This window comes from Eriocheir sinensis, chromosome 4 (genome assembly GCF_024679095.1).
Source record: "Eriocheir sinensis breed Jianghai 21 chromosome 4, ASM2467909v1, whole genome shotgun sequence".
Lineage (NCBI taxonomy): Eukaryota > Metazoa > Arthropoda > Malacostraca > Decapoda > Varunidae > Eriocheir > Eriocheir sinensis.
This window is the reverse complement of record NC_066512.1, coordinates 18,414,811-18,427,499: the sequence shown is the minus strand read 5'-3', so window position 1 is coordinate 18,427,499 and position 12,689 is coordinate 18,414,811. Positions and strand designations below refer to the sequence as shown.

Below are 12,689 nucleotides of genomic sequence, written 5' to 3'. Positions count from 1 at the left end.
CAGTAACGTGGCTCATAGTCTCGAACATTTTGGGGCTCACACACCCCACATTTGCTAAGGCTTTGGTAGAGGTTGTGTTGGTGTTTCCATGGGGTAGTTTTATGAGCCTAGTAATAGTCTGACAAGGCTTCCTCACCGTAAATGTGAAAAACAGTCCTAAGAACCAGACGAACCTCCTCTGTGGCCTCTGGAAATTGTTGTTATGAGAGCCAAACGAGGATACGGGCCAGGTCAGTGTTGGGTGTCCCGCCGCGCGCCGCCCCGCCCCGCCCAGTGATCGGCAAACACGAGGAGGCAGCGGCGAAAAACAAATAAAAGTAATGTTGTTTGTATTGCACGCGTTTTGCTCTTACAACCGAAGCGTAGAATATAAAAAAGTAACATAAGTAGCGTAAAAAGGAAAGCTGATCGTTGTTAATGGGTTTCAGTATTTACTTTTATATTTACCTTCATATTTGCAGACTTGCGAATTCACGTACTAATTGACTTACATGTTTATTTAATCTACGTTTTCATTCATACTTTTTTATTTGTGTTTGTTTTCTACGATCTATCTCTTCACCGGTGCGTCCAATTCGATTACAATTGTGAGATTTCTCTCCTCGGGGGGAAGAAACATTACTGTACAATCACCTCCATCGTGCGGCGCCACACTCAAGGGGCTGAAGAGGCTCCTCAGGGCGCTGCCTGACGAACGATCCTCCTCCTTCACCGGGACGCCCAACACCATCACCGCCCTGCCAGCCCCCTTCGCCCCACCTTCCCCCTCACCTTGTTACTCATTTCTTTCTATCTTCTTTGCCTCTCTGTGCTCTCTATCCACTGTGTTCCGAATTCATTCCCTCTACTTTGTTTCTCCTCGTTTTCCCCGTTTTTTCCTCTCGACTCGTGTTCTGCCTACGACCTTTACTTTGTCTGTACCCGCCGCCCTTACCGAGGCTACTCATTCTCTTGCTCCTGCGCCTCCTCCATCTCTTCTTCTTCTTACTCTTTTCCTTCTGCTTTACCGCCTACTCCACCACCTCCTCTTCCGCCTTCTGTCCTCCTCCTTCCCCTCCTGTCCTCCTCCTTCTCCCTCCACCACACCACCTATCACTGCCTCATCAGTAGGAGGAGACAAGCATTCTCCAGTCAAGTGGGCGACCCGCTGGCAATCTCCCATCTCTCACCCCCTTTCTCTCCTCTTTCTGTTCTTTCGCTCCTCCTCCTCCTCCTCCTTCTCCTTGTCGTCATATTCCTCCTCCTCCTCCTCCTCCTCCTCCTCCTCCTCCTCCTCCTCCTCCTCCTCCTCCTCTTCCTCCTCCTCCCTCCGTTTCCCTCCTTTTTTTTCCTTAATGTCTTCTCTGACGCTTCCGCATTTTGTATCTTTCTCCTCCTCCTTTCGCTTTCTCGTTCCTCTTTCTTCTACATTTCTTCTTATACACACTCTTTTTCTCTTTCGCCTTTTCATTTTCCTCCTCCTCCTCCTCCTCCTCCTCCTTCAGCGCCCTATCTCTCGTCACCATAGTCTGTTGTCACTACTCACATCCTCTTGACTTTCCATAACAAGTAGTCAAGGCAGATGCAAGTTGATTTTCTTTCCCCCAACAAACATTTTACCTTCAGCGGCATCGTTAAGGAACGGAACAAACCTCCAGCGTCACCCAAGCGAGTTAACGGAATAAATTAAATAAATATCGCGTTCAAAATTCACCGGCTTGACCACAGCGATCCACTATTCGCTAAATTGCATTAACGGTCACGGTGTCAACAAGATTAGCGAGAGGACTGGCTTGTGCAGACGGTGGTGTGTGTGCGTGTGTGTGTGTGTGTGTGTGTGTGTGTGTGTGTGTGTGTGTGTGTGTGTGTGTTTTAGCGTGCGTGTGCATACGTGCGTGCGTCCGTGCAGCACAGGTATATTTAGGGATAGAATGAGTTTTATGTTGGCCAGCATTTTTGCCCGCTTTGGACTGACATTTTAGTTACAGTTAGTTAGGAGCAGCGAGTAGCGGGCTTTTTTTTATTATTGTTTCCTTTTTTGTGCTCTTGAGCTGTCTCCCTTGCTGTAAAAAAAAATAGAGAGTGATGTCAGTAGCTTCGCGAGTCTGTCCCACGGAAGAAAAAGGGACCGGTAGAGACAGTGTTCCACAGAGAGTAAATTATGGCGAAGACAGCGAACGTTGTTGAAGTCGATAAAGAAAAGTTGGAGGAAGGAGCCATTAAAATACTTCTGAGTCGTCCCCAAAACAGGGTACGACCTGGGGACACTTATGGCCTCCCTCCAAAATAGGGACTTTTAGGGAGTATGAAGACCATCCATAACTGTGGCAACTTGGATGTCACACTAGCCCTGTGTTCCGCGGTTACGGGTTCTTACCCACCCCAGACTCAAGGGCTAATGAGACAGAGCTGAGCACCGAGGTCACGTGGGGCTGTAGTATATGCCCTAAATTTATCGTTATAATATTTTGATAAATTTTAGAAAAAGTTTGAAGGAATGACGTATATGTGTTACATGCGAGTAGTCTTTTTTCGTGTGTGTGTGTGTGTGTGTGTGTGTGTGTGTGGGTGTGTGTGTGTGTGTGTCTCTCTCTCTCCTGCTGCTTCTAATTATTATTTTCTTCATATCCTTCCTCTTTTCGTTTCTTCCTTTATTCTTCCACACCTTCCCTCTCCCTTTCACTCCCGCCCTAATGTTCTTATATCTACCCGACCATCTTCCCCTTCGTCCAGCCTCCCTTTCTATTAGCTACCACAAACAAAAACACTAAACAGCCATAAATCCTCATCCCCTTCTAACCTGCCTTACCCACGCTCCTCCTCCTCCTCCTTCTCCTTCTCCTCCTCCGCCCATGTGTCTCGTCTCCCCGCCGTGCATCTTAGCGTGGCCCACAAAAAGGCGCTGTAACTTCTCCCCAGCCCAGAGTGGCGCTCCTCCGCGGCGTTTGATGTGTATACTCTCCGTAAGGCAGCGTTATGTAACAAGGAGGCGGCCAGGAAAGGGAAGGATAGTGAAGAAGGGTTTTGTCTCTATATAATATTCTGATAAATCTTAATAACGGACTTTTTATTAGTGAGTTAAGTGGCGGTGGTTGTTGGGCGAGATGTTATTGTTGTAGTGTGTTGTGCTCGTGTCTTGGTATGTTGGAGAATTTTGTAGGTGTCTGTCACATCATTTTAATACTGAACATCTATATCTGATTATGAAAAACATTATGGGTGTAGCGTGTGGTGGTGTTGTGTATGTGTGTGTGTGTGTATGTGGGGGGGGGGGGGGGATAGCGTCACCCAACACGAAATTTCAGTCGCATAACACTATCGTCCTCGAGGCGAAGGCGAATGTTCAAGTCGGGTGGCGGGGTCCTGTGTGGCGCCTTTCACATGCCTTTGTCAGTCTTTCATGTAGAAGAGAATATTGTTGATGGTGAAAACACCACTGTGGAGCATCGGGTTGTGTCCTCACGCTCACAGAGCACCCCGCCCACTCACACCTGGGCTCTTGCGGTCATGCAAGTATCGATGTCTGGAGTTTCCCCGCCGTGCACGTCTCAGTGATCTCGAAAGGCGGGGTTGGGTGCTGCCCCAGGACGCTCCTCCGCGGTGCTGCTATTGGGGTGCCACCTGCAAATTGTTTGATTGCAACGGTGCTGCTCGATCGATGAGGAAATGGGGCAGCGGCGGCGACACGGCGCGCGAGCCATCAACCATAAGATGAAAATAGCGATGATTGTTGGAGGAAAGGAAAAAAACAAGGCAGCTCTCGGCTGTCACGTTTAATTACCCGGCCTTTGTCTTCCGTCTCGGGGAGGCGCAGATACCGTCTTGGGAAGGGTCGCGTGACGCGCCGGGGCGAGAGGAGCAAAAAAATTCCAAAATATTTGTGCCCGACAGTATTATTTCAGCGTGTTCCTCCTCCTTGTCAGCGTCGCGCCGCGTGTCTTGTACTGTGACAAGAGTACCTTATCGCTGATGTCTGGCGTTCGAGTTACTGCGAAAATTTTGATTTTTGCAAGTTGGAAGCAGGAGCCATTGCGTCGTAAGGGAGGGGAGAGAAGGGGTGCACAGACGTGATGGGTGTGACATCGCGGCTCTTGAGGGCCCTATAGGCCGTGGGTGTGCAAGGCGCCGCTGCCGCCTCGCGTAGGTCACCGAGCAAGAGGAACCTTAAAATGCGCCTCCTTTCCTTGTCAGCACTCATTTCTCTTGCGGAAAAATCTGTTTCCTAACTGCGCACACGAGGAAAAACGAGTTCTTTCGTCGTTTATTAGACCGTAAAGTACCAATTTTATACCATATTGAGGTTGAATAACAAACCTCAAAGGAGTGAACTAATACAAAGACTAATATGATGTAGAGTTCCAGGTCCCTAGGAAGCGAGAGCATGTTGAAATGTTATTGTGAGAAGCTTTGCCGACGATCACAGCAACAGAGGAGGAGCGTTACGACCCTCAGGCACAGATGGAGAAGGTTCTCAAGGGTCCGTGAGGGGGGAAAAAATAATTATGAGACAAACAACTTTTTAATGCACCCCTTTTAACAATGCGTGTGTATAGGCCTCCTCGACGCACGAGAGGCCTACTCTATTCAAAGGCGAGCCAGGGCGGCGAGGGGACAAAGAAAGAGAGAGAGAGAGAGAGAGAGAGAGAGAGAGAGAGAGAGAGAGAGAGAGAGAGAGAGAGAGAGAGAGAGAGAGAGAGAGAGAGAGAGAGAGAGAGAGAGAGAGAGAGAGAGAGTAACGTCCAGTTATATTTAAACAATGTTACTGTAAAACCAGAACATAACTGTATAGAAATTTAATGTGGCAGCGGTAGCTAATGTATAAAAAGAGAAAGAAGCCAAAGGGAAGGTGACCCGTGTCGGAAACGTTTGCAGGAAGCAGTACAAACATAAAATAAAACCTTTCTTTCATGGTTGTTTGGAAGGTAAAGGAAAACAATCAGCAACCGCCGAGACACAAGGCGAGGCGCACGCAACAGCGGCCCCGTGTAGGAAGAGTCCGAACCTAAGCAGCTTACCCCGCAGGACGCCTGAGGACAACCGAGGACGTGATCTCACCGGGAGGATCAACAGGGACGCGCAGCAGGACATTCAGGTTCCGGTGCAGCAGGAGGGAGCTGTCATAGCGGAGGGCTGAGGGTTTGTTAAGGCTGGAGGCTTTGAGACAGTATCATGTAGGGAGCTTTTGTATGGCCTCTGTCGACACTTCTTGGCTTCTCTCATGCGTTTGATATAAGAAGAGCTCAGGGATGGAGTTGAACTGAAGAACAAATGCATAATGCTCGGATGGAAGCCTCCACTACCATGCCGCAAGTAACCCTTAACGCTATTACCCTAAAACCATTTCAACAATATGTGAACAATTTGAACGATGTGCTGGCCCCTCAGGGCACCCATGGGGCGGAGAGGCCGTCACTGCCTCGTCTGTCTCGGCCGCCAGAGCTGAAAAAAGCTGCGCTTTCACCGAATTAGTCCTTGAAAATGATGAGAAAAGTTTGCCGCTTGAGCTGAAGTAGCGTGAAAATATAGTTTAACGAAAGAGCTGAATGGCGTAAGATGTTATATTTCATAATAAACGTTTCTTGGCATTTTACGCGGCGAATACGGCCATGTGGGGAAGAAAAGAGTAAGGAAAGTTAAAATGAGCAATTAAATCTTGGGAGGTTAATGTGGAGGGTAGAAGCCGAGTTTCTCTCTCTCTCTCTCTCTCTCTCTCTCTCTCTCGTACACACACACACACACACACACACACACACACACACACACAAACACACACGACAGCTTTGGTGTGCACCTGAGCACGAGGAGGGTCGGGAAAAAGAGCAGAGGTTGGTGCCGGCAGCCTCAGGCGCCCGAGACAGTGAGAAAAAGGTTTAGAGACTGTGCTTCACTAAGAGGACGTTAGATTTAAAATCACGAATGTTGCAGGAATTAAGAGGAGGAAAAGTTGTGAGAAGGTTCCTGGGCAGCTCCGCGCCGTCACCTTGAGGCGAGGCGGACCGGAGGATATTAGCGGCCTTCTTCCTTCTTGCCGGGGACGGCGCACCAAACTTTTTATTAAGCTTTGCGGCTCAGAGATGTCGCAGTGTTCACTGCTTGCATTTTCGTGGTGGCAGGAGGCTGTGCTGTAGAGAAATGCGGATGTACTCGTACAGCATATTGAGGTAGTCACGAAAAATAATATTCCGACTAGGACATCCAGTGGCCTCCCTCTCCCCTCCAGCTGGCAGACGCACGCGACAGGTGTCTTGTGTCAGCCACCTGCGCCTCGCCTTACAACTTAACCAGAGGTGGCTCATTAGCATCAGCTTGGCACGAGGTAATGTAATCAGGATGATCCACCAGGCAGGAAGCTGCCACAGCACGCTCACCTTGTAGACGCGCACGAACACACGAACACTCGAGAGATTAACACCAACTTATACTTGTGCTTGTCGTAGGAAAATGGCAGGGTGACTGGTGGGGGTGAGCGGGGGGCAGAGGAAGGTAGGTGGGAAGGGTGAAGTACCAGCTGCCGACAAGGAAAAAGAAAACTTGGAAAAAAGAAAATCCTGACGACGGTGCCTCCCTCATTTCTTCCCTTGAACCGCCGCCCCCCGCGCCGTGAAGCCGCGTCTGGCCGCCAAAGTTTTCCCGCTTAACCGGAAGGCTAACTTGGTTTACCTGCAGGAGCGGCGGAGGGTGGCGCGGCAGGAGTTTCTGGGAAGCAAGGGCAAGGACGAGGCGTAGGAGGGTGTGGGAGGTCGACCAATAATAATAATAATAGTGATAATAATGATAATAATAATAATAGTGATGAGTAGTAGTAGTAGTAGTAGTAATAGTAGTAGTAGTAGAAGTAGTAGTAGTAGTAGTTATAGCAAGAATAATGGTAATAATAACAGGAATAGGAATAGTAATAATATTGATAAAAAATAAATACAACAACAGTGTACAGCGGCCTCGTTTCTCCGGTTCGTTGATGTGTGGGGACAGGAAGAAGACGAGGCGTGTGTTCGTGATGCTGAAGTAATTTACGGGACTTGGAGAGAGAAATGCGATGAAGTTTGGAGGATGTGTGAGATGCTGCTGCTGCCTCTCACCCGCCCTCTCTGCTGCCCCGGCTCGCGTTTCTTCTTCCTCTTCACCCTCGTTTTCTTCTTCCTCTCCCTTCTCCTCTTCCCCATCGTCATCGTCATTATCATCATTATTTTCCTCACCATCATATTCAAATCCAGTTTCTTCAGCTTCTTCCACGTATTCTCAAATATATATTCCTTCGAAACACACACACACACACACACACACACACACACACACACACACACACACACACACACACACACACACGCACACGCACACACACATTCAGTCACTTAGCCTTTCTCTCTCTCTCTCTTTTTATTTAAACATAGGCACATGTATAATATTTGCATACCCAAAGGTGCACTGTCGTGTGCTTCCTATTCAAAGGGCAGAATAAAATCTATATAAAAAATAACTACATAAACTATAAAATAAAAATATATATACTATAAAAAAATATAAAAAAACATACAATACAGAATATATGTGAGCGCACTGCACACTACACTCGTGTCACTGCTCCACCACGAGTGTCAGTGGGGTGGGGAGTGAGCCCCTCCAGTGGTGGGCCGACAGTTTTATTTTTTGGGTGTTCATCTCCCGGATGTTTGGTATACAGGCCGTGAACATGTTCCACATCCGGCAGACTCTTCCTGAAAAGGTGCGCTGGTGCTGGCTGGTATGGGAACACGGCACCTCCACTGCGTCACCACGGATAGCACTGTTCTCTCTCTCTCTCTCTCTCTCTCTCTCTCTCTCTCTCTCTCTCTCTCTCTCTCTCTCTCTCTCTCTCTCTCTCTCTCTCTCTCTCTCTCTCTCTCTCTCTCTCTCTCTCTCTCTCTCTCTCGTCGGCAATAGATAGATAGATAGATAGATAGATTGAGTGAATTATAGAAAGAGAAAAAAAGTGTATTTCTTTTGTTCTAATTCGGACAATGAACCTCACGCTAGAAGTATCCAATCATCGCTCCTTGTCTCCTGTCTTTATTTTTCACGCCTAGGCGTCCTCATTCACGTTTTTCACCAACCTAAATACACCCCAAAAAACGTCTTAATGTCCCCAAATTCACCACCCTTACCTCCCCCAAGACCACGTACCACCACCCACTCTTCACCATACAACCTCACGTGCTTCGACCCAGCTCTCCCAGCCCATCACCACCCAGGCTCTCTCCTCTCACTATTTTAATCCTTCCTCCTTTTCTTCATGGTCCTCATCTTCCGGCCCTCAACTAAACTTCCCTCTCCCTTCTCTATCAGGCCGGAATACTTCTTTCTCTGCTCCTCTCCACCCCTCCTCTCCACGCGACTCAACTCTCTCTCTAACCCTCAGTTTATACAAGTGTCCCGAAACTGAAAACCAACGAGAATATACCTGGTGTGCTTCTGGAAATGGAAAAGTCCTCGAAGCACTCTCGTCTCTGCGTTGCGAGGAAGGCACGGCGCAGATTAGCCATTTGGGAAGAGAGTGTTTGTGCAATGTTTTTATGTGTCTACATTGTTGATATTTTTGGAAAGAGAGAGAGAGAGAGAGAGAGAGTGAGAGTGAGAGAGAGAGAAGGGGGCCAGGGGGGAGGAGGGTCAGGCCTAGGTGAGGGAGGTGGAGTCAGTAATCACGCGTCCGGTGCGCCAGGTGCCAATTGTCTCACCTTTCCAATCTTCCTCCTCGTTTCTTCTTCACCCCTCCGGCAACAATTTGTGTGTGCGTGTGTGTGTGCGTGTGAGGGGGAGGGTTGTGATGTGGCGTGACCTAGTGTGATGGGACTTGATCTGGTGTGGAAGGATGTGGCATTGTGTTGTGTTGTGGTATAATATGGAGTGGTGTGGTTTGGTGTGGGGGGGTGTGGTATGATATGGTGTGGTAAGGTGAGGTGTGGTATGATGTGGTGTGCTGGTGATGGTTTGGGTATATGGTATGCTGGAGTGGGGTTTAGTTTGATATGGTGTGCTGTGGTGTGCTAGGATTTGATATAATATGGTGTGTTGTGGTGTGCTCTGGTGTCATATGGTGTAGTGTGGAGCTAAGCAGCGTGACGTGATGTGATGTGGCGTAGAGCACTGTGGCATGACGTGGGGGTGACGCCTTGCCTGGACACACAACGCAATACTAACACGGACAGTAGAGGTATACCTTGAAAACTTTCCTCTCCCCTCGCCCTCCCCCTCCCGGCCTTCACCCCGCGGCCGCAGGAGGAGCAGCAGTTTCCTCGGCATTCTGCGAAGTTTGTTGCACATTGCCGGCGGTTTATAGGAGTTCGGCGCCGCTCGCAGACCAGTTTTGAGGCACATAGTCGTCGGTTTATCTCGGGCGGGGGCGGAGGGTGGCGGAGGGGCATTTGGGGGTCGGGATGAACGCGTCCACACACCTCGCGGCTGCCTCGGGTCTCTTGGGCCTGTTTATCTGTCATTCCTATTCGGTCTGTGTTGTACGTTCGATGTCGCTGAGGGTGGGTGGGTCAGGATCACGCGGGTCTTGAACTCGTCTGGTGTGGGATGTGTCGGAAGGTCAAGGAGAAAGAGGGATGAGGATAGGGCGGGGGTGGAGGAGAGAAGATGATGGGACGGGGATGGCGGGGGGAGGGGGGAGAATGGGACGGGGATGGCGCGGGGGGAGGAGGATGGGACGGGGATGGCGGGGAGGGGAGGATTGACGAGGATGGCGGGGGAAGGCGGAAGGATGGGACGGGAATGGTACAGGGGGATGAGGATGGGACGGGGATGGCGGGGGGAGGGGGGAGGATTGGACGAGGATGGCGGGGGAAGGCGGAAGGATGGGACGGGGATGGTACAGGGGGAGCAGGATGGGACGGGGATGGCGGGGGGAGGGGGGAAAATGGAACGGGGCTGGTTGGGGGGGGGGGGGGATTCGAGGGAGCTTCTTTTTTCTTTACAGTAGAGCTCGTGAACGCCTCCTCCCTTCCTCCCCTTCTCTGCTTCGATGTCTTAAGGGCCAATAACACCAGGGCGAGTAAGGTCTAGGCCATCACAGCCCCTCAACAACAACATCAAAATAACAAAAACAACAACTTCAGGGCCCGAGGGAAGCAAAAGCACTTCACCAATTATTAGGAACACAGATTTTCGTCATTTTTTTTCATGGCTCTACTAATATTTGTTGGTTTATATATTCATTCGTTTGTTTATTTTTATTTACTGGTCAGCTTTATTATTCGGCGTAACACGAGTCATGGCGGAAATTCTCCAGCGGTGTGAGTTATTGCTCTTATAGTGGAGGTGTTTTATGGTATGCAAAATATGTCCATCCGTGCGTCCCTCCCTCCCTAACTCACCCCATCCACCCATCCATCCATCCATCCTTGCAGCCTCTCCCTTTATGTTTCGCCACCAACTCGTTCCCTCGCCTTCCAACTTCTCACCTGCTTTTCCTAACTACTCCTTACCTTCCACATTAAACCCAAACTCCGTCCTTCACTTTCCTCATCTCCATACTTGTCTCTCTTCTCATCTTTTCATCTCACCTGGTTTGTACTTTCCTTGTGACCCTTCCATCAATGCGCCTCTCACCTACTTTACTCTTTACCTTCCACATTAAACCCAAACTCCGTCCTTCACTTTCCTCACCTCTCTATTTGTCTCTCTTCTCGCCTCTTCATCTCACCTGGTTTGTCCTTTCCTTGCGACCCCTCCAGCAATGCACCTCCCGCCCGCTCACCTCCTCCATGTTAAACCTCATTCTCCTTGGCCAGAGTCTGATGCACTGCCCACTCAGCGCTCCCTTCCCCTCGCCGCCGTTTACCTTCCCACTTCACTCCCATGATACTCACACTCCCCTCACTCTCAAGCCCTCTCAATCAGCCCCTTCCCCGCAAGTCCACGCCCATATCTCCCACTCGCCTTCGGAATTTACTTGGAGTCACCCGTCAGCCGCCAACGCCCCTCTCATCCATCCCCTTTCCACACCCACACCACCTACTTGTATTTACTTGAACTCACCCGTCAGCCACCAACGCCCCTCTCACCCAACGCCTTTCCACACCCACACCACATACTTGTATTTACTTGTACTCACCGTCAGCCACCAACGCCCCTCTCACCCAACGCCTTTTCCCCCCACAGGCACGAGAAGTTCTACACGTGTTGTGACGAGCCTTACCTGGACATCACCTTCAACATCACCATGAGGAGGAAGACGCTCTTCTACACCGTCAACCTCATCATCCCCTGCATGGGCATCTCCTTCCTCACCGTCCTCACCTTCTACCTGCCGTCAGACTCAGGCGAGAAGGTGAGTTAAGGGATTGGCCGAAGGAGGAGTGTTGGTCTCTCTGTGTTGCCAGCCAGGAGGACTATTCAGTTTGTTTGTGTTCGTTTTGGTTTTGTATTTTTTTTCTTGGTCTGTGCTCTCCTTCTTCTTTCTTTTATTTCTTTTTTTATCTCTTTTCTTTCTAACTCTTACTCTCATTTTTTTCTTTCTAATTTCTCTCTCTCTCTCTCTCTCTCTCTCTCTCTCTCTCTCTCTCTCTCTCTCTCTCTCTCTCTCTCTCTCTCTCTCTCTCTCTCTCTCTCTATATATATATATATATATATATATATATATATATATATATATATATATATATATATATATATATATATATATATATATATATATATATATATATATATATATATATATATATATATATATATATATATATATATATATATATATATATATATATATATATATATATATATATATATATATATATATATATATATATATATATATATATATATATATATATATATATATATATATATATATATATATATATATATATATATATATATATATATATATCCCCCCTAGCAGAGACTCCACCATTGTCTCCACACCTTTGCCCTCAACACTCCTCGTCGGGCCGCCTCCTCGACGCCCCTCTCAGCAGTGCCAACCAAGCGTCGCAGGAACACGAATCCCTCTGCAACTTATCTCCCGATCCGCGCCACGTCAGCTTAATGCAAAACAATGGAATCTCTTCTTCTTCATTGTTCAGAACCGTCAAGAAAGATGTTGGGGTTGGTAACGCGTCAGAAAATGCAGATTCTTTTCTACAAATCGATATCACGGCTCTTAAAAAGTTGTGTACCTATATGTTTATTTTGTGTTAAGCATAATAGGCGAGTGGAAAGTTAGTTGCAAAGTAAATTCGTTGGATGTGGCCCATTTGAATATTTTTAGGGACATTTGATAAACGACAGAGGGGAGAACGTTGAGGCTGACTGTGAATGGCAGGAAGGGAACGGGAGGGAACAGAGGGGAAGGGCAACGAGGGGAAATGTGATACCTCCTAGTTACAGATCCCTATCCCTCTTCTTAATCCCCTCCCACACACACACACACACACACACCTTCCTTCACCTCTCACGCCCCCTTCCCAGCATTGCACTCCAGTCCCTGCCCTCTCCATAATCCCCTCCCCTCCCCCTTCTATCACCTTCGCTCACGCCCCCTTCCCAGCATTGCACTCCAGTCCCTGCCCTCTCCATAATCCCCTCCCCTCCCCCTTCTATCACCTTCTCTCACGCCCCCTTCCCAGCATTGTACTCCAAGTCCCTTCCGTCTCCCAAACTAATCCCCTCCCACACCTCTTCCTTTTCTTCTTCTCACGCCCTTTTCCAGCTTTGTACACAAGTCCCTGCCC

General features: G+C 48.6%; 1 protein-coding gene across 1 annotated transcript in view; it reads left to right on the top strand.

The window, feature by feature from the left end:
* LOC126982269 (acetylcholine receptor subunit alpha-like) overlaps positions 1–12,689 on the top strand; it is a gene marked incomplete at its 3' end in the record, with an annotated part of 67,383 nt that overhangs the window by 53,239 nt on the left and 1,455 nt on the right. The window contains 1 exon segment of the mRNA XM_050834258.1: positions 11,119–11,287. Within this exon segment, the coding sequence (XP_050690215.1) occupies positions 11,119–11,287 (169 nt within the window).